This window comes from Pongo abelii, chromosome 1 (genome assembly GCF_028885655.2).
Source record: "Pongo abelii isolate AG06213 chromosome 1, NHGRI_mPonAbe1-v2.0_pri, whole genome shotgun sequence".
Lineage (NCBI taxonomy): Eukaryota > Metazoa > Chordata > Mammalia > Primates > Hominidae > Pongo > Pongo abelii.
The window spans coordinates 176,407,902-176,430,779 of NC_071985.2; the positions used below are offsets into that span (position 1 = coordinate 176,407,902).

Consider the following 22,878-nt stretch of genomic DNA (forward strand, 5'->3'; position numbering starts at 1 on the left):
TTCTGAAGCTGCCAGTAGGAATTGCAGAATTCCTTCTATAGCTGATTAGTGATAAGATGTCTTTTAATTATTCATATTTTAATAATACCAATTTGTGGGAAGCTAAGAGAAGCAATACCGAGGTATGTGCTAACAGCAATACCAAGGTATGTGCTAATAAATGCATTTAGAATCGGGAACGTGAAGATGCTGGTAAGAGCATTTTTATGGTAAAAGTGAATTTACTTCCTTCCTGATCTTTTCACAATGTAAGTCTGATTATAGGACTGTTTTTACTTAAAACACTTTCTTGGCTTTTCAGTACTTTTAAGATTGGCTTCTGACATGATCTAGAGTCCTTGACTAACCTACCCCTACAGACCTCTGGAGCCTCATCTCACACTATACTCAATCGTCATCTTTGAGACCCAGTTATGCTGACCTTCTTTTAGCTTCTATAATTTGCCAAGCTCCCACAGCAGGATATTTTCATATGCTTTTCCCTCCCTTTCCGGAATGCTCTTTCCTCCCCTGGGTCCCTTTGTTTCACTAACTCTTAACCTTCTAATCTTAGCTCAATCATTATTTCCACAAGGAATATTCTCCTTGGTGTACAATCTCATAGTACCATGGACTTCTTTTTCATAGTACTTGTCACAGTTGTAATTTTATACTTATGTGACTTTTTAATTAATGTCTCCCCTCCTAGATTATTACCTTCTTTATACATACCATTTTCTCCAGCCCCTAGCATAATGCCAAGTACATGTTAGATATTCAAAAAAATATGTTGAATGAAGGAATTCATGAATGAAAAAGTAATGGGGAGGTATTGGTCAAAGGATACAAAATTTCAATTAGGAGAAGTACCTTCAGGAGGTTTATAGTACAACATAGTGATTATAGTTAATAACAAAGTATTATATACTTGAAAATTGCTGAGAGTAGATTTTAAAATTCTCACCACAAAAAAGTATGTGAGGTAATGAATATGTTAACTGGCTTGACTTAGTCATTCCACTATATATACAATTATCAAAACATGTTATACATCGTAAGTATATATAATTATTATTTGTCGATTTTAAAATAAATTTTAGAAAAAGAAAAAGCAATGGAGTGGAGAGAAACAAATGTTACTCTGATTGATCTTCTTAGAATCTCAGAAGTTTAGAGGGAAAAACAACCTTAAATATCATTAAACCCAGTACACTCATTTTAAAAAGAAAATTGAAACATAGAGAAGTGACTCCTCTAAGATCATTGTGTGTTAAAGTTGAGTTTTGAACCTAAAAATCCTGACCCTTATATTCAAAGTTCTTTCCATTAGACTCTGTTTCAGGATTGAATTAAAGCGTATCTGTGTATGTTAAGCTTATGTGTTGGGCTAGGCGAAAGCCATGCTGTGAAGGGAGAGATTATTCAAGATATATCTCATTTTCCATGGTTGCCCCAGCATTCAGCGCAATGCCTGATGCTTAGTAAATTCTGGTTGTTAGGTATTAAATACAGGAAGGAGGGAGGGTGGAAGGAAGGAATCTATTGAAGAACCAACTTTCTTTGACGAAATCAGTTCAAATTTGGAATCAGGTGGAAATGAGTCTTAATTTTCATTTATACATACTTTTATAGAGGTTTAAGTATTTTTACCATATGCTTTTAAAAACATGTGGGTGAGTTTCAGTAAAAACTATTTAACAAAAGAAAGATCAAAGTACCTAGCATCTAGTAAGTATCTAATACTTTTTGTTAAATATGAATCTGAACTATTGCTATTATAATGAATATAAGTAGGGTTTTTTTTTTAATTTCAGAAGAAAATAGAAAAGAAATGTATGAAGATGTCTACAAAACAATGAACAACTACCCAAAGATAGAGTGAGTTTCTCTCCTTCTTGGCTTTGTAGGCTAATGATACTTCCTGTTAGTCTAGTAAAGCCACAGTTTAAGTGAGGACCCACCTCACCTCCGCCCCACCACCACCCCCAACTCCCATCATCATCTTTCAGGAAAGATTCACACTGAGAGTTATGATAACCTATTGTAATATTACAATTGTGATCAATAGGATACTTGTAATTGTGTACAATCATATACTATACATATTAAATCACATTGTTCTTGCTTTTGAGAAATACCCATTTCCCAGAGTAAATGATTTTGATATTGGGTTAGAAAATAAGTAATAAAAGAGATGTAAATATTAATAAAACTTGCTTCAATTTTTTAGCTGTTTTTCCAGGAACAAATTAATGGTTATGACTTACCTGTGTCTCTGTAAGTTAGTAAGGCTATCTCTGGGATTTGGGCTTAATATAACATGTAGTATGATTCAGTGTTATCAAGAATAAAATTTGTTCAGATGGGTATTATTCTACAAGTTTAGTTATTAAGGACATGTTGTGGAAAAGAAAACAGCAATGGTCAAAAGCAAGGAGCTTAAGGGTTCAAGGGGAAAAAGGAGACCCTGAACTGGGCATGCTGGTTGGCATGATGTGGGTATATCATTCCCTTGCTCTATCCCCTAAAGGCCCCAAAAGGACATTTGACAGAATTGTAATCATCAGCTGGGTAATCAATGTACCATCATTGCTATATTATTCAGTAAATTAAAAATCAATGATAAGAATTTCAAGAGCCAGGATTTTCTATAACATATTTCTAGTACAGTTTGTAAAGTGCATTTCCCTGAGTTATCTTTTCCTCTAAAGGGAAGACTGCTTCATAAAATCTGCAAAATAGAGACTACTTGCAGTAGTTTGTCTTGAAATATAATTACTCACTTCATAGTTGACTGGTGTGTGCTACTTCATATCACATCTAAACAAAGAAAAGCATAGAATTCAATAAAGCATCTTCTTGCTCTTTCTTGAGTGGGATGTGTTTTGGACATGAAAACAAAGCCTCTGGTTCTTTTTTTTTTTTATAGACTCAGGGGTACATGTGCAGGTTTGATACATAGGTATATTGCCTAATGATGAGGTATGGGCTTCTAGTCTACCCATTACCCAAATAGTGAACATTTACCCAATAGGGAACTTTCCAACCCTCATTCTTCCTCCCACCCTCCCGCTTTTTGGAGTCCCCAGTGTCCGTTATTTCCATCTTTATGTCCATCTATACCTATTGTTTAGCTCCCACTTACAAGTGAGAACATGTGGCATTTGATTTTATAATACAACAGCCTTCTATCTCTAGTACTCTCTTAAATGCCATGTTACTTATATCCTGTGATTCCTCTTAGTTTAGATGGAAAAGAAGCACTCAAAAGACTGCAGCAATTCTTCAAGAAAGAAAAGGATAGATTTAAAATAAAGAAAACCAAGTCAAAAGAAGACTTAAGGTAAAAAGTCCCTTTAAATCCCTTTCCATGAGGGGATTAACCTGGTAGATACACAGGTTGATGTTCTCCATCCAGTCTCGGAAATAGTGAAGCGGATATCAGAAGCTAAAACCAAGGCTCTGGCCATCATCTGCCCCTTTCTTGTGAATTTTTGATTGAACTACATGCACAGAGACTAATTAATGAGAAAGTGGCATGCTCCTTTGAAAAAATGGCAGAGAAACGGTTGAAAATGAGGGTAGAGGGAAAATCTTAAGCAAAGTCCAGAAAGGAAACTTTCCTCATCAGCCTTAACATCCTATTCCTGTTGTTACCACTAAGCATTACTTACCATGTCCTTTTATGCTTTTTGGGCCATACAAGCCCCAGTAGTTTTTATTTGTCTGCTGTTCCATATTTAATTTATCTCCCTTGAGAGCAGCAATATATGGAAGGGGGAGATGAGCTGCTCAGCTGAACAGTTCATGTATTGCAAGGTCTTAGACCTGGAAAAGACCATCTGAGAAAACCTAGGCTAACTGCCAGTTTTGGGAGAGGTTCCAAATTCACTAGCACTAGAAAGAGATGTGAGGGGACCTGGATTCTAGATTCTAGTACCAGTTCTGCCATTTATTCCATGTACAACCATGGGCATATCACTTGCTTTGTACACCCACAGCATTCCAGTTTTCTCCTGCATATAATGGAAGGGGGACTCTGGAGACACTTTGCAGGCAATAGATAGATATAGATGTAGATATTCAGGTGCACCTCAATTTATGATGGGGTTGTGTCCCAATAAACTCATTGCAACTCTAAAATATGTTAAGTTAAAAGTGCATTTAATACATCTACCAAATATCATCGCTTAGCCTAGCCCATCTTAAACATGCTTGGAATATTTACTTCAGCCTACAGTTGGGCAAAAGCATCTAACACAAAGCCTGTCTATAAAAAGTGTTGACTATCTCATGTAATTTATTGAATACTGTACTGAAAGTGGAAAAAGAATGGTCTTAAGGATACTTGAAGTAGGTTTCTACTGAATGCATATTGCTTTCACACCATTGTAAAGCAGAAAAATTGGGAATCAAACCATTGTAAGGCTGGGAACATCTGTGTAGATATACAGACATAGAGATGTATTTTGTGAGGGCAGAAGATGCTAAAATAATTTGTCCAAGGTAATTACCTATAGTGAGATGGAATTATGTTGTTCTACCCTGAAGTTCTTTTTGATTATAAAGCTTCAGAGTTTTGAGGCTTTAAGTTCAACTGTCAGTTGGATCTAGATCTACCAAGAGACCCTACAAAACATGAGGTTTATAAATTGTAGTCCTGATATGGAAGAAGAGGGAGTGTGGTCAACGAGACCCTGTGCACAAAGGCAGACCCTGGCCTTAGCAGATTAGATGTTTTCTGAGAGAAAATTATTGGCATGATAACCGGCAGTCCCATAATATTTGATCCAGATGAGAATGCTAATGTTTTCAATATGCAAATCTGATTACCTTTCTCTCAAAACTATTCATTGGCTACATACTACGTTTAGAACAAATATCCAGTTCCTTACCCTGGCAAGTAAATACTTCATGGCTGTCCCCATTCTACTTCTCTAGTTCTGTCTCTCACTAAAATTAACTCTCACTACCATCCCATCCACATAGCTATAGATCTCAGACTGCCATGGTGTCTCATGCCTCCATGCTTTGAACATGACATTCCCATGGTCTGGAATGTACCTGCCCTCCTCCAGCCTTCTTTTATTCTCAAAGTTCTAGTTTTCCCTTAAAATTCGATCAAATATTATCCCTTCTTGAATGCCTCCCCTGAACTTCTCTTCCCAAACCTGGATTACCTATGTTTCCTTTGTGTTCCCATAACACCTTGTGCACATCTTGTGACATCTGTTAATACCAGAGAAACCATTTTTCTTGGAGTCAGAGAATACCAGGGCGAGAAGGGCAATCCAGCATCATCAATATGTTATTGGAGATCCGTCAGCTCATCTTTCCAAACATGGTTTTTTTCCTTAACTCTTTTGTGTCTTTTGTCAATCAACAGTGCATTTTCCATTTTGCTGCCTGATTTAGGTAAGTGCCATTTGGTTATTGCAGACCAAAAGTACTCAGCTTTTGTATATTCAGAGGCAGGGAAAGAGAAATGGTAACCCTTCCTGCATTCACACATTTGATGAAAAATTGCTCTACCAAAATCAAAGATGTTTCACATGGAAGTATTTTTTTTACTTTGGAGAAGATGAGTAGTGTTTCTCAAGTACCTACTATATACCATGCCCTGGGGCAGATGTGTTCCTCTTAAAATCCCAGAAAAATAAATATTATCAACCCTTTTCAGAGAAGCTGTAGGACCATATTTAAGTGATCCAGGATTTGTATTCCAGGCTCTCTGACTATGAAAGTCATGCATTTTGCATTCTGCCATACTGCCTTTTGAAGGACTTGATATCCTTCATCCTAATTAAGACACTAACTGAATATGATCACATTGCCACCAGCAAACTAACTGAACTGAGAATGGATCATTGGAGTGTTGTTTGCTTTTCCATTAAAATAATAGTGCATAAATTAGCACGGTGCTTGACACATAGTAGGCTGTCAATACACATTCAGTACATCGAATTTGTCAATAAAAGAGGGTCATGTGTTCTGTTGTTTGTTAATTTTTGTTTAGGGGTTCTAGCTATGTGGCTACCTGGCTGTCACTCGAACTTGACAATTCAAAAGTATATTATATTTCATAAATATGAGTTTGCTGAACTAAAAGACAAATGACAATTATATGCACCTGATAAAATCCGACATCTCAACATATCGTTGGTCTGTGTTTAAAAGAAAAAAGCTGACCTAGAATAGACATGCATTGTATCCCCACCCACATTTGAAGGTATTTAATAAAATAAGGGAGTGAATAATTATGAATAATTATACTAGAAGGTCTCAAACTTGTTCAGTGGTGAATCAAATGAAAATCATGTAATTCTATGTAGAGTGCCAAGGAATGTGAATATCCTAAAATGAAAATGCCTAATTATTATTATGCACTAAGGTCAGATTCAACATTATGCAAGATTATTGTATAGGAGCAATTGCCAATGACTTGAAATAAAAACCATGGAAGAAAAATCAACATTACTGTTCTATTAAGCTGTTTCTCCCCCCTAGGAGTTAAGAAAAGACCTCTCACTATTCTAGCAGTATATAGCATATTTGTTCAATTCCAGAAAGATGGGAACTTAGTCTAAAAATGATTCTTTGAGCAACTCATATTTTTCTGGAACTCTATGTAAAAGCAAATTAATATAAATATATATGTTTTGAGATACTGGGACATCACACTTTTTTTTTTAAGCTTTCAGTTGAATTTCTTCCCAAATAGAGAATATTTTTATTCTTTGATTCTTCTAGCCTATCTGTATTCTATGATCAGATTTTGCTAAAACAGACCTGAAGATGCACCTGGATAATTAGGTAATTGGGTATAATTTGGAAAGTCAGTGCTTATATAAACCATGCTTAATAATGGACTATTTTGATTCTGTCTTGACCCTAGAACTTAAGTCTCAGGAAGTTATTATCTATGATGATGTAGACCTGAGTGAAAAAGAGTCGAAGTAAGTAATTTACCTTATTGGTCATCCCTGCTGATATTTGACCCATTTCCTGATGCTTTCTTAATTATGATCACAGAACCATCTTTTCAGATCCTTGGAGATTGAATGAAAAGTCAACTTGAGATAGTCTTCTCACTAAGAGGGGAAACACTGAATAACATATATGATCCAAAAGTGGTAGGTGACTACAAAAGGCATTGGAGGTTTTGAGTCTGTTTCTGTTTTTTATTTTTGAATTTAGACTTGAAACTCATTTCAAGTCAAGGCATTTAAAAATGCCACATTTTTAAAATTATCTCCAATGTACACGACAACATGGAGGATAGCAAGCACTATGCGACAGAACCTCTGTATTCAAGGACTAAATAACTATAATTTATCAAAAAAGATGGCTGAATGCAATGGCTCATGCCTGTAATCCCAGCACTTTGAGAGGCAGAGGTAGGTGGATTGCCTGAGTCTAGGAGTTCAAGGCCAGCCTGGGAAACGTGGCAAAATCCCATCTCTACTAAACTAGCCAGGCATGGTGGCATGTGCCTGTAGTCCCAGCTATTCAGGAGGCTGAGGTGGGAGGATGGCTTGAGCCTTTGAGGCAGAGGTTGTAGTGAGCCAGGATCACACCACTAGACTCCAGCCTGGACAATGGAGCCAGGCTCTATTTAAAAAAAAAAAAAAAGCCATCCTTAACTTTGATGCTCCCTCTCCAGTCACTTGTTATTTATACTTTCCCTCTTAACCAATTGGTTAAAAATAAAAGTCTCCTCTGTTCATGTTTGATTCATCTTTCCTTGCTCACTGCAGTTAGGTTTCCTATTATACAATTGAACTTATTTTTGGTAAGGTCACTAATAACTCCTTTGTTAAATCCAATGGATACTTTTAAGCCTTTATTTGTCTTCTCTATATCTTAAACTATGAACTATGCCATCCTCCAAAGGAAAAAAAATACTAGTTTTTCCCTAGGTTTGTATGTTATTATTTCTTTGTTATTTGATGTTATTTTTAAGTTGACATATAATAATTGTACATATTTTCCAGGTAGATAGTGATGTTTTGACACATAAAATATATAGTGATAAGATCAGGGTAATTAGCATATTCATCATCAAACATTTATCATCTCTTTGTGTTGAGAATATTCAATATCTCCCTTCTAACTATTTAAAACTATATAATATGTTATTGTTAACTATAGTCATCCTATGGTAGTTGTATTAGTCCATTTTTACACTGCTATAAAGAAATACCTGAGACTAGGTAATTAATAAAGGAAAGAAGCTTAATTGACTCGCAGTTCTGAGTGGCTGGTGAGGCCTCAGGAAACTTACAATCATGGCAGAAGGGGAAGAGGCACATATTACATGGTGGCAGGCAAGAGAGAGAAGAGAAAATGAAGGGGGAAGAACCCCTTATAAAGCCATCAGAACTCATGAGAACTCATTCACTATCATGAGACCACCATGTGGGAAACTGCCCGCACAATCCAGTCACCTCCCTCCCTGGACACATGGGGATTACAATTCAAGGTGAGGTTTAGGTGGAGACACAAAGCCTGACCATATCAGTGGTATAGAACACTAGAACATATTCCTCATACCTCACTGTATATTTTATCCTAAACTAATCTCTCCCTATTCCCTACTTTCCTAGCCTTTAACATCCTCCGTTCTACTCTTTATTTCTATGAGAGCAACCTTTTTTAGCTTTCATATATGAGTGAGAACATGTGGTGCTTAACTTTCTATTCCTGGCTTATTTCACTTAACATAATGTCATCCACTTCTATCCATGTTGCTGTGAATGACATGATTTCATTCTTTTTTATGGCTGAATAGTGCTCTGCTGTGTGTATGTTTATCACATTTTCTTTACCATTCATTTGATGTTGGATACCTAAGTTGATTCCATATGTTGGCTATTGCATATAGTGCTGCTATAAACATGGGAGCATAGATGTCTCTTTGATATAATGATTTCATTTCCTTTGGATTAATACCCAGCAATGGAACTGCTGAATCATATGATAGTTCTATTTGTAGTTTTTTAGGAACCTCCATACTGTTATTCATAGGTGCTGTACTATTTATATTCCCACTAAGAATGAAGAGAGTTTCCTATTCTCCACATCCTTGCTAGCATGTGATTTTTTTTTTGTCTTTTTGATGATTGCCATCCTAACAGGGATGAAATGATACCTCATTGTGGTTTTGATTTGCATTTCCCTGGTGATTAGTGATGTTGAACATTTTAAAATATGTTTATTGGTCATTTTATTTTATTTATTTTTTACTATACTTTAAGTTCTAGGGTACAAGTGCACAATGTGCAGGTTTGTTACATATGTATACATGTGCCATATTGGTTTGCTGCACCCATCAACTCATCATTTACATTAAGTATTTCTCCTAATGCTATCCCTCCCCCAGCCCCTCACCCCCCGACAAGCCCCAGTGTGTGATGCTCCCCACCCTGTGTCCAAGTGTTCTCATTGTTCAATTCCTACCTATGAGTGAGAACATGCGGTGTTTGGTTTCCTGTCCTTGTGATAGTTTGCTGAGAATGATGGTTTCCAGCTTCATTCCATGTCCCTGCAAAGGACATGAACTCATCCTTTTTATGGCTGCATAGTATTCCATGGTGTATATGTGCCACGTTTTCTTAATCCAGTCTATCATTGATGGACATTTGGGTTGTTTCCAAGTCTTTGCTTTTTAAAAGACACAGACTGGCAAATTGGATAAAGAGTCAAGACCCATCAGTGTGCTGTATTCAGGAGACCCATCTCATGTGCAAAGACACACATAGGCTCAAAATAAAGGGATGGAGGAAGATCTACCAAGCAAACAGAAAGCAAAAAAAAAGCAGGGGTTGCAATCCTAGCCTCAGATAAAACAGACTTTAAACCAACAAAGATCAAAAGAGACAAGGCCATTACATTATGGTAAAGGGATCAATTCAACAAGAAGAGTTAGCTCTCCTAAATATATATGCACCCAATACAGGAGCACCCAGGTTCATAAAGCAAGTCCTTAGAGACCTACAAAGAGACTTAGACTCCCACACAATAATAATGGGAGACTTTAACACCCCACTTTAAATATTAAACACATCAACAAGACAGAAAGTTAACAAAGATATCCAGGACTTGAACTCAGCTCTGCACCAAGCTGACCTAATAGACATCTACAGAACTCTCCACCCCAAATCAACAGAATATACATTATTCTCAGCACCACAATGCACTTATTCTAAAATTGACCACATAATTGGAAGTAAAGCACTCCTCAGCAAATGTGAAAGAACAGAAATCATAACAAACTGCCTCTCAGACCACAGTGCAATCAAATTAGAACTCAGGATTAAGAAACCCATTCAAAACTGCACAACTATATGGAAACCGAACAACTTGCTTCTGAATGATTACTGGGTAAATAATGAAATGAAGGCAGAAATAAAGATCTTCTTTGAAACCAATGAGAACAAAGACACAACGTACCAGAATCTCTGGGACACATTTAAAGCAGTGTGTAGAGGGAAATTTATACCACTAAATGCCCACAAGAGAAAGCAGGAAAGATCTAAAATCGACACCCTAACTTCACAATTAAAAGAACTAGAGAAGCAAGAACAAACAAATTCAAAAGCTAGCAAAAGGCAAGAAATAAACTAAGATCAGAGCAGAACTGAAGGAGATAGAGACACACAAAAAAACCTTCAAAAAATCAAAGAATCCAGGAGCTGGTTTTTTGAAAAGATCAACAAAATTGATAGACCACTAGCAAGAAAATAGAGAAGAATCAAATAGACGCAATAAAAAATGATACAAGGGATATCACCACCGATCCCACAGAAATACAAACTACCATCAGAATACTATAAACACCTCTACGCAAATAAACTATTGGTCATTTTCATGTCACCTTTTGAGAAATATCTGTTCATTTGCCCATTTTTAATTGAATTTTTTTTCTGTTTAGCTGTTTGAGTTCCTTGTATATTCTGGGTATTAATCACCTGTCAGATTAATAGTTTGCAAATATTTTTCTCCATTCTGTAAGTTGTCTTTTCACTCTGTTGATTGTTTCTTTTACTGTGCAGAAGCTTTTTAGATTGCTGAAATCCCATTTGTTGATTTTTGCTTTGTTACCTATGCTATTGAGGTCTTAGTCATAAAACCTTTTCCTAGACCAATGTCCTGAAGTGTTTCCCCTGTTTTCTTCTAATAGTTTTAGAGGTTTGGGTCTTACATTTTAAGTCTTTTAATCTATTTTTGTTTGATCTTTGTATAGGGTAAGAGGTGGGGGGCGGTCTAGTTTTATTCTTCTGCATATGGATATCCAGTTTTCCTAGCACCATTTATTGAAAAGACTGTCCTTCCCCCATTGAGTGTTCTTGGAGTCTTTCTCAAAAGCAGTTGGCTGTAGATACATGGATTAATTTCTGGGTTATCTATTCTGTTCCATTGGTTTGTGTGTCTGTTTTATGCCAATACCATGCTGTTTTGGTTACTAGAGCTTTGTAGAATGTTTTGAAGTCTGGTACTGTGCTTTATACAGATTTGTTTTTTTGCTCAGAATTGCTTCAGCTACTTGGGGTCTTTTGTGATTCCATACAAATTCTAAGATTGTGTTTTGTATTTCTGTGAAGAAAGGCATTGGTATTTTGATGGGGATTGCATTGAATCTGTAGATTGCCTTGGGTAGTATGGTCATTTTAACAATATTAATTCTTCCAATCTATGAGCATGAGATGTCCTTCCATTTGTTTACATCATCTACAATTTATTTCATCAGTGTTTTGTCATTTTCTTTGTAGAAGTCTTTCACCTCCTTGGCTAAATTTATTCCTATGTATTTTTGTTTTTTGTAGCTATTATAAACCAGATTGCCTTCTTGATCTCATTTTCAGCTAGTTCGTTGTTCATGTATAGAAATGCTACTAATTTTTATACGTTGATTTTGTATCCTACAACTTTACTGAATTTATCAGTTCTAAGAGTCTCTTGGTAAAGTTGTTAGATTTTTCTAGATATAAGATCATGTCATCTGCAAACAGGCGCAATTTTACTTCCTCCTTTCCCATTTTGATGTCCTTTATTTCTTTCTCTTGCCTTATTGATCCTGCTGGAACTTCTAGTACTTTGTTGAATAAGAACGGAGAGAGTGGGCATCCATGTCTTATTCCAGTTTTTAGAGGAAAAGCTTCCAGCTTTTCCCTGTTAGGTAAGATGTTAGCTGTGGGTTTGTTATATATGGCCTTTATTATGTTGAGGTACTTTTCTTCTATGCCTAATTTATTGAGAGCTTTTATTATGAAAGGATGTTGAATTTTGACAAATGCTTTTTCTGCATCTATTGAAATTATCATATGGTTTTGTTCTTCATTGTGTTGCAATGATGTTTCACATTTATTGACTTGCCTATGTTGAATGACCCAACTTTGTTGACTGCAGGCATGTTCCTGGTGGTCTGATTGATGGGCATCAATATGACCATGGAGGGGGTGATGGCTAGAGAATTTCCGGCTTCACATGATGAAGCCAGTGATTCATGAGCTGAGCTGAAATCTCCCCAGCCTGATACTTCCCTTTCTATCACAGTAACCCTCCATGATAGATTAGAATGGTTCCCAGTTGGCCAGGTGCAATGGCTCATGCCTGTAAACCCAGCTCTTTGGGAGGCAGAAGTGGGAGGATTGCTTGAGCTCAAGAGTTTGAGACCAGCCTGGGCAACATAGTGGGACCCCATCTCTATTTTGATAATTTAAAAAAATATTTTAAATTGTTTCAGATGAGAACATCAAGGCTAACGGTAACTAACTTCCCCATGCTATTGAGTACAGAGGTAGGTCTGAGATCTAGGTGGCCTGCCCCCAATCCAGCGCTCTTTCCTGCCACCTACCCTCTTTCTGGGGATGTGCTCACCAAGTGAGCCCAGGGTTCAGTGTGTGAGGCTACAGAGGAACAGCAGCCTGGTTGTGTGCAGGGAGGATGCCCTGGGAGTGAGTTCAGTTTTTTTTTTTTTTTTTTTGGTAACAGGGTCTCACTCTGTCACTCAGGCTGGAGTGCAGCAGTGGCACAATCACGATTCACTGCAGCCTTGACCTCCTGGGCTCAGGGATATATCCCACTAATATGTCCTTGCATTTCTGGGATATATCACACTACATCACGGTGTATTATCTTTTTGATGTGTTGTTGTATTGAGTTTGCTAATATTTTGTTGAAGATTTTTGTATCTATGTTCATCAGGGATATCGACCTGTAATTTTCTTTTTTGTATCCTTGTCTGCTTTTGGTATCAGGGTTATGCTGGCCTCATAGAATGAGTTAGGAAGAGTTCATTCTACTTCAATGTTTTGGAATAGTTTGAGAAGATTTGGTATTAATTCTTTTTTAAAGGTTCAATAGAATTCAGCAGGGAAGCCATCTAGTCCTAGACTTTTCTTTTTTGGGAGACTCTTTATTACTGATTCAATCTCATCACTTTTATTGGTCTTTTCAAGTTTTCTAATTTTTTCTTGATTCAATCTAAGTAGGTTGTATATTTCCATGAATTTAGCTATTTCCTCCAGGTTTTCCCATTTGTTAGCAGATAGTTGCTCACAGTGGTTTCTAAGTAATATCTCTATTTTCACTTTGACTTTATTTACTTGAACTTGCTGTCCCCTCCCTCTTCCCCTTCCCCCCTCCCCTCCCTCTCCTCCTTCCCCCTCCCCTCCCTCTCCTCCTTCCCCCTCCCCTCCCCTTCCCTTTACCTTTCCCCCCTCCTCCCATTTACCTTTCCCTCTCCCCCTCCCCCTCCCCTCCCCTCTCCTTCTCACCCCATCTCTCTCTCTAGTCTAGGTAATGGTTTGTCAATTTTGTTTCTTTTCAAAACACCAGCTTTTTGTTTCATTGATGTTTTGTATTTTTTATCTAAATTTTGTTTATGTCAGCTTTGATCTTTATTATTTCTTTTCTTCTACTAACTTTGGATTTGGTTTGTTCTTCCTTTTCTAATTCTTTGAGACAAATCATTAGATTGTTTTTTGAAATGTTTCTAGTTTTTGATGTAGGCACTTATTGCTATAAACTTGCCTCTTAATATTGTTTTTGCTGTGTCCTACAAGTTTGGTATGTTGTGTTTCTATTTTCATTTGTTTCAAAGAATTTTTAAGTATTATCTTTAATTTCTTCCTTCACCCATTGGCTGTTCAGGAGCATGTTGTTTAACTTCCATATATTTGTATAGTTTCAAATGTTCCTCGTTATTGATGTTTAGTTTTAATCTACTGTGCTCAAATGATACTTGATATGATTTTGATTTTTAAAAACTTGTTGATACTTGTTTTGTGTCCTAACTTACGAACAGTTCTTGAGAATGTTCCATTAATAATGAAAAGAATGTTTACTATACAGAACATGAGTAACTTGTTTTGTAGATGTCTATTAAGTTCTGTAGATGTCTGTTAAGTCCATTTGGTCTATGGTGCAGTTTAAATAGGATGTTTGCTGTTTTTCTTTCTAGATAATCTGCTTAGAGTGGGATGTTGAAATCTCCCAACTATTATTGTATTGAGGTGTATCTCTCCCTTTTGACCTAATAATATTTGCTTTATATAGCTGGGTGCTCCAGTGTTGGATCCACTGAAGATGGAGCCCCAAATCTGGTCCTTTTGATCTCTGTGTTGGTGACTGTTTCAATAGACACACAGTTGCTCAGGCTGAAACCCTAGGTTATCTGTTATTCCTTTTCCTCTTGTGCCTTTCCCTTCCCATCACTCTCTTCCAATAACTCAAACTGTTCCCACTTTTCCCATTCCCAATGCACAGCCACAATTCAGTCTTATTGTTTCGCAATCAGATTACTACAACTCCCTGAATGGCCATCTTACCTCCATTTCAGTTTATTCTCCAAACTTTCTTAAGTGCAAATATGACCACCTGCCACCCAACAGCTGAAAACTGTTTAGTGGTTAACCGTCACTTTCAGAATGAAGTCAAAACTGCTTAGAAAGACATAAAATTTATTCATAATCCAGCCCCTGGCAACCTCTTAGCCTCGCCTGTTCTTCCTGCTTACCCACTATTCCTGTGTTCCATCCATACTGTACTACTTGGAGTTCCTTAGACTGGATATGCTGTCCAGCATTTCCAAACCTTCACATTTGTTCCAACTTCATCAATTCATTCAACAAATATTTATTGAACATGTCCTTTGTGCAAGGCACTGTGCTAGGTGTTGGGTATAAAGCAGTGAACAAAAGAGATATAATTCCTACTCCTGTGGGCTTAGAGAGACTAAATCAATAAACAAATGAAAAAATAAGTCTATAATTACACACTGGAATTTGGTTGCTTTGAAACAGGATATTTTGAAAGAGAGTGGATATAGGGTGTGTGCTGGTAGGGGTTTTAAAGTATGGATAGCGGTGGAAAGCCTCTTCAAGAAGGTGATAATTTAAGAAGAAAAGAATAGTTCTACCTGTAACACACTTTGCCATGTTTTTTGCCTGGCTATTTTATCCCTCGTTATTTAAAATTGAATTCAGATTTTACTTTTTCCAAGAAGCCCTCTCTAACTTTATCTATTTAAGTTAGGTACTCCCTTTTTCATCAAGATATTTTTCTCAGAATTGTAATGGTCTGTTTTCTTGACTTTCTCATCTGCTAGACTGGGAACTCTTTGAGGTAGGGACTGTGGCTTTCATATCTGTATCATGTGCCTGATACCAAAACATAATTTGATAAAATTAGTTAACAAAGAAGGACCTGCTATAAAAATGTGCAAGATAATCTGGAAGCTCAGAATAGGTACACATTACTGTTATTTAGGGGATCAAAAATCTTTGTACCAAGCTGAAACAGAAAAGACAGGTAACATTTTGACAGGTGAAGACTGGGAGCAAAAGAAGACAAAAGAAAAGGGAGGGGTAAGAAGGGGAGCAGATAACTGTAAATGGAAAACACTTGTGTTTGGGAAGTTTTATTGGACCATAAGGCATATATGATCAGGAAAGGGGTGTTACAAGCAGGAAATGTAATTGGCATAAGATGGAAGAGAACCCTGAAATATTAAGTTAGGGTAAAGAATAAATTCTTTTTCTCTTTTGTTTGAGATGGGGTCTTGCTATGTTGCCCAGGTTGAAATGCAGTGGCTATTCACAGGCGTGATCATAGCACACTGCACTTTGACCTCCTGTCTCAAGCAATCCTCTCACTTCAGCCTCCAAGTAGCTGGAACTACAAGTGCATACCACTGAATCTGGATAAATTCTTTTTCATAAAAAATCATTTGTAAAAATCAAAAGAAAACAAAAAGTTGTAAAGCATGGTAAAACAAATTGCCCTGAACCTATCATTCGACTTAAGAACTAGAACATAACCGATACCTTGGCCTCTTTCCCTTGTACACATCATGCATCCTTTCCCTCAAGGTAACTGTTCTCATAAATTTGGTGTTTTCATTTCCTTGTTCAAAATAAAAATAGTTTTAACAAACATATGATACAAATATTGTTTCATTCGGGATTTGAACATTATGAAAGTGAGACACTGTATATAGAGTTCTGTAACTTTTTTTATTCAAATATAATCTTTCATTTTTCCTTTCATTTTAATGTTCTATAGTATTCCATTGTATGTGTATACCATAATTCATTTATCCATTCGATTGTCGATAAGTATTGGGGTAGTTCCTAATTTGGGGCCCTTACAAATAATACTGCCATAGATATTCTTATGGCTCCTGTGAATGTGTGCAGGAATTTTTCTAGAAGATATACTTAGAAGGGGGAAAAGTGCAAATTATAGGGAATGCAAATTCATAAGAAAATGCCAACTTGTTTTCCAAAGTGGTCATACCACTATGACCATCCATTTCATTCTCTCTGCTCACCCATTTCCTCCCTTGTACTGTAAAACTTTGAGTGATCAGTTTAAAGGATTGTTGCAATACTTAGAAAACCAAATGAGTTAACATATGTAAGATGCTTAGCATAAGACCTGACACATACATGCTAAAAAGTACTAGTTCCTTCTATAACAAATACCTTCTCCCTTCCCTGAATCCTCTTTTGCCTGGAATCACTAATGCTACATGCTAGTTGGCTTAGCCTTGTTTCACAATGGAGTTCAGTTACATTATTCACATTTTAGAGGCAAAAAAAAAAAACAAAAAAAACCTGAGGGTCATAAAGGAGATGAAATGTGATTATAAGCAGGCTGATCTCTTGCATCTGGTTTCAAATTTGGATTACCACACATCAGGGGTCAGCAAACTATGGCCTGAGGACCAAATATGGCCTGCCACTTGTTTCTGTGTATAAAGTTGCAACAGTAGAGTTGAAGAGTTGCCATAGAGATAAAATGGCCTGCAAAGCCTAAAATATTTACTATATGGCCTTTCCATGGATTATCAAAATATATTTCTAGATGACTTTTTAATTTTTTGTAAAACATAATTGCCCATGAAATGTTGATGGTTCCATGAATATATAATTCAGTCTTAATTTACTTGCTCAAAATATATTTCTCCTCAGAGACGAAGATAAACTGAAAATGTGGAAGCCCAAGTTTCTGACACCAAAGGGAAAAAAAGAGAAAAACAGTGCTGAAGAATCAGAAAGGTGAGAACACAGAGGCACTTCTATTACAGCTTATCTGCTGCAATTTATACCTCTTACTAGCTGTGTGGCCTTAGATAAGTAATGAAATTTGATTCTCAGCTTTTTCATCTACAAGATGAGAATAACAACACCTACATCATAGTACAGTTGAGAGGATTAAAAGGGACAAAGAATATAAAAATATTAAGTGTCATACACATGTATCTTCATCATCTTCCTCCCTACTTTTGGTGGATAGGAAGTGAGAGATTTCAAGTTAGCCATTTTCAAACAATGACAAATTTCCAGTTTTCCTTTAGGTGTAAGAACTTCCCTCTCTAAGATATAACGTAAATAAAACACCAATTAGAACTTAAATGTAACTTTGAGGAAAAAAAAAAGCTAGGTATCATATAGTAAGACTAATTTCCTTAAAATATAATTCTAGTTATGACTACAATTAGTGTTAGAATTTTAAAAGGAAATGTTTTACTGAGTCAAGATCTAACCTGCATTCATGTAATTAAATTTCCCAAGTGGTTGTGAGAGGATGTTTTTACTGAGGCAGGTGGTTTCTTACTGCTCTCTGATCCCATCTTCTCAATTGCTAGGACATGGGGCAGGATATGAGGTACTTTCTCAACAAATGACTTGGGGAAATATTTGTCTAAATAGTCACTGACATGTGAACATTGTGTAGTCTGTCTGCTCTGAGAAACCTGTTAGAAAAGTCCTACTGGGGTGCACCAAAGGAAACCAGATATTAGTGTCTGAGATTCAGAGGATGGCATTGGATGGCCCTTCTCGTAAGTTTATTTTCTTTAAGTTTAGACTTGATGTAATTTATTTTTCTCAGGCTAGAAAGATGTATTAACAGACTAGAAAAGCACCTTTCCATCTTAAACTTCATACTTTTACATACATTTGCACAGATAACAAAACAGAATTCCAAGAGAGGAACTATTAGTAACATTTTTGATCTGCCCCCCAAAAAGCTTTTTAGTATGTTGATAACTACAAATAAGTCTTCTTAGGAAACAATTTTCCAGTGCCTTTTTATTTTTTTACAACAGAGTGATATAACAGTATAATTTTATTCTGAACCAAGTAAATTAGAAAACGTTACTGTAAGGCTAGTTATTTCTGTATCAATTTCTATGTGCTCTTTGATCTTTTTAAAGTGATTTCTACCATAATGTATTCTACCAGTAAGTAAGAAGTATTAGTTCAACCTTTTATTATTCTTTTATCAATCAAAGATGATGGCAAGTTTAAAGAGAAGTTGGGTAAGGGTATCTGTCTTACTCTGTTTGTGTTGCTATAAAGGAACACCTGAGGCTGGGTAATTTATAAAGAAAAGAGGTTTACTTAGTTCATGGTCCTGTAGACTGTACAAGAAGCATGACATTGGCATCTGCTTCTGGTGAAGGCCTCAGGCTGCTTCTACTCATGGCAGAAGGTGAAGGAGAATGTGCAGAGATCACACGGCTATAAAGTAAGAGAGAGAGACAAGTGAGGTGTCAGGCTCATTTTAACAAATGAGATGCCAGGTTCTAGGAAACTAGGAGAGTGGTAACTCACTACCAAGAGGACAGCAGCAAGCCATTCATGAGGGAGACAACTCCATGACCCAAACATCTCCCATTAGGCCCCACCTCCAACATTAGGGACCAAATGTCAACATGAGGGTTGGAGGAGTCAAATATCCAAACCATAGCAGTATCCCATGTATAACAGCATGAAAAGGATAACCCACTTTCTAAGATGACCCAAGTAGACATTGTAATGTGTAGGGAAATGTGCAGCTGATGAAGCTGGAAAGATGATCAGGCCAGATTATAAAATGCTAATGAATTTAGACTTTATCCTACTGGCAATAGAGAGAAATTGAAAGGTTTTAAGCAAGAGAGTGACATAACTAAATTTTAGAAAAATGACTCTGCAGGCAGATATGCCAGTGAATTTGAGGAAGGAGAGGTAAGGCGAAGATGGCATCTCAGGCAGTAAGTAGTGATAATCTGAAATATGGCAGTGGCTGTAATCTTGGAAATAAACAAATGTAGGAGACACTTAGGAACAAAACTAACAGGACTTGGTTGACTTTTTTACTTCTGTCAATACATTAAACTGCTAAAAAGAAGAACCAAATCTCAATTGAAGAGCAAGAGGGAGGACTAAGAGTATAATCAGCTTCTTCTGTAGGGTTATTTATTTTTATGTGCTGAAATTCTTGCACACGTTTTGTGGCATCTTTCTTTATTTTCTTAATGGTATTCATCCTCCAAAACATTCAGCAAACTGGAGAGCTCTTCGATTGAACCATGTAGACTTGTGATCCCAAATTAGGTTTAACAACTTAGAAAACCACACAAAGTAAGCTGCTTACTTATTCTTACTGGTTTCCATTAAACAGTCTGAAGGTGAATGGGAACATTTATAAATTTCCTAAACCTAAAAAAAGAAAAAAAGTTGTATCTCTAAGTCTCATTCAGACAAGTTTCTTGTTTACCTTCATTTGTTTAACCAATGTGATTTTATTCCAAGTTATTATCTTGCCATCAAAAATTTTTTTTAATTATAGGGAAAAGCAATTGGCATTACCCTGATCAGTTGTTTGACAATTTGCTTTAATGGAAATATGTGTGTGTATTTGTATTGTGAACCTACATACGTGTGTGTACATATACACAAATACAGATGCATGACTTTGTGTATGTATTATTTTATATAAAATTATGCACACAGAAAATTATACCTGAATTTATCCTGAAATGAAGTGACTTTGTAGACTCAGAAACTTGAGAGTTTTATTATAGTATGTTTTACCCTACCTGCACATTTCTTGCTAGTTTCTCTCCTAGAAATTTCTTCAAAACCAAGAAGCAAAACTTAGAAAAGAACAGAATGAAAAGAGAAGAAAAACTATTTAGAGAAAGGTTTAAGGTACGTTCTCTTCTGAAGGTAAAAATTAGCAATATTAACAGCTAGGAGCTTTCATTTAAAAAAAAAATCTGTAAGTATGCTGTGCCTCTGCCTCTCTGAGATACAGACATGATCTTCGACACAAAAAGCCAGCATTTCATTCCTATTTTTTCCTGGTACATTTCTATATTGTTATGTCTGTACATGCTGTTCCTTCTTCCTGGAAAAACTCCTAAGTTGTTCTTGAAGGCTCTGTTCAAATGTCACCCACTCCTCCCTAACTCGTCCAGGTTAAGTTACTCCTTCAGCACATTTTATATATCTATTTTACACATGTCTTTTATAACACTGATTAGTTGTATTAAAGTGTGTGTGTGTGTGTGTGTCTGTGAATCTTGAACTAATTAATCTCTTGAGTCCTTTTTGAGAAAGAAACCCTGTCTCATTCAAGTTTGTTCCCCAGGGCCTGACATAAAACTGTAAGCACAGTGTTTGGTAAATGAATGCCTAAATAAACAAGCAAATGAATAACAAAATGAACAAATGAGTGATGCAGCATCCAAAGCTCTCTGCCTTCTTATTCTGTTATTAAGAGTCCATGGGACATTTTTTCATTATTCTAAAGCTCAAACTTCCCTGATTTCATATATTGTCAAAGTGAGGATTATTAACTATGAAACATACTGAGCACCTTCCATGTGCTAGACACTGGATTGAGAGAGACAAAGTGTGCATCCTCCTCATAGTCATTATGCTGCCTAAAATTTTTCAAAAATTCCCCCTTGCAAAATGGTTAAAGTTTAGGCTTCTTAACATGGCATAGAAAGTGCTTTATGTCCTGACCTTTGCATATCTTCCTGGCTTTATCTCTTGCCACTCTTTGCCTTGCACTTTCTGCTTTGGCAACAAACTTCTCATAGTTCTGTCCCTTGAATGAACCTCCACCTCTATCTTTGTCTTGCTATTTCATCCCTCTAAGTGCTTCCTTGGTCTGTTCCAACAATCTGGTACACCTTTGCACTTTTCTCTATCTGACTAGCTCTTGTTCATTTATCAAGACCCAGTCGAGGCATCTCCTCTTCTCCAGGAAGACTCGCCCAAATCTTCTAATTAAATAAATTACTCTTCTTCCGTTTACCTATATACTTGAGCAATCTCTAGCTTATCACACATTAAAGTAATTGGAATTACATGTTCATCATATTAAATTATGAGCTCCTAGAGGACAATGGTTATTTTATTTATGTTTATATCCATGTGCAGAGCAGAATAAGGCTGCCTAGCATTTTGTAAACATGCATAAAATATTTTTTGAGATGAACTAAAATAGGAATGTACACAAATCTCTCATAATTTTGTTTGTCTCATAATTCCTGTTTGAACCAAAGCTGATTGTGGTTACTATATCTAGAAATTATGATACGTTATTATCTACTGCAACCCTGATGTTATTTGATTAATTGAAAAACAACAGTGAGGCAATTACTTGTTGAAAGACGCTTATATTCCATCCAATCCTTTTTTCCCTGTCTGTGTGTTTTTTATTGTTTCATGTGGGAAAGATATTCCATTTCCTGTATATGTGTATAATTCCATTCTTATTACCTGTAGTGGGTTTCCTTGATAGGCCATTTCAATAATTTTTATCCAGCTCAAATCATAAAACATTGGATAGCTCACTTGTGCCAGGCACTGAGGGTACAAAGATGAATAAGACTGTCTACTATTTTCATTTGATAAGACAGTATGTTATTAAATTCTATAACTGGAATAGATATAAAGTATAGTTAAGACAGTAAATTATATATGGCAGTCATAACAGTCTTCATGTGAAGTGGTTAAGAGAAATAAGAGTATTTCAAGTAAACAGCATGTATTCAAGGATTGTCATGTAGCTTGATGCAGCTTCAGTAAAGGGGACAAAGATAGAGGGATGGGGAATGACAGTATGCAACGGACCCCGAATGTCAAGCTAAGCAGTGCGGATCTCATCCTGAAAGCAATAAGGAGTTTTTAGAACTTTATAAATAGAAGGGTGACCAATTAGATTTGTATTTTAAGAAATATATCACTATGAATTCACAGTGAGCAATGGCCTGTAAAGGATAAAAAAGCCAGTAAGGAAGTGATTACTTTGTTAAGTAAAGGAAAAATCTATCTTGTATTTCTGATCTCATTTGGTATAGGTTGATCTTGTAATTTATGATCCAAACACAGGACATTGCTAAGAGTGGAAGGAGGCACTCTTAATCATAATAATAAATGGTTATAGATAGATACATTAGTTATAAACAGACAATATCCTGGGCAAAAGGAGGTATTTGGTCACACTAATTTGGAGAAGTAGGTACCTGTAATCTAAGCTGCATATTCTGGAACTATTTATTTGTGGTCAACAGATTTCAGTGCATTAGAAAGTGATGTGCTGTAGATG

The 22,878-nt window shown here is 36.3% G+C and overlaps 1 protein-coding gene across 2 annotated transcripts in view; it reads left to right on the forward strand.

Moving 5' to 3' along the window:
* FYB2 (FYN binding protein 2) overlaps positions 1-22,878 on the forward strand; it is a 109,670-nt gene that overhangs the window by 84,385 nt on the left and 2,407 nt on the right. For both annotated transcript variants that reach the window (XM_054534158.2, XM_063712203.1), the window contains 6 exons: positions 1,794-1,857; positions 3,224-3,322; positions 5,366-5,394; positions 6,875-6,935; positions 17,457-17,543; positions 20,372-20,465. In XM_054534158.2, the coding sequence (XP_054390133.1) occupies positions 1,794-1,857; positions 3,224-3,322; positions 5,366-5,394; positions 6,875-6,935; positions 17,457-17,543; positions 20,372-20,465 (434 nt within the window). The remainder of the gene's footprint in view (positions 1-1,793; positions 1,858-3,223; positions 3,323-5,365; positions 5,395-6,874; positions 6,936-17,456; positions 17,544-20,371; positions 20,466-22,878) is intronic.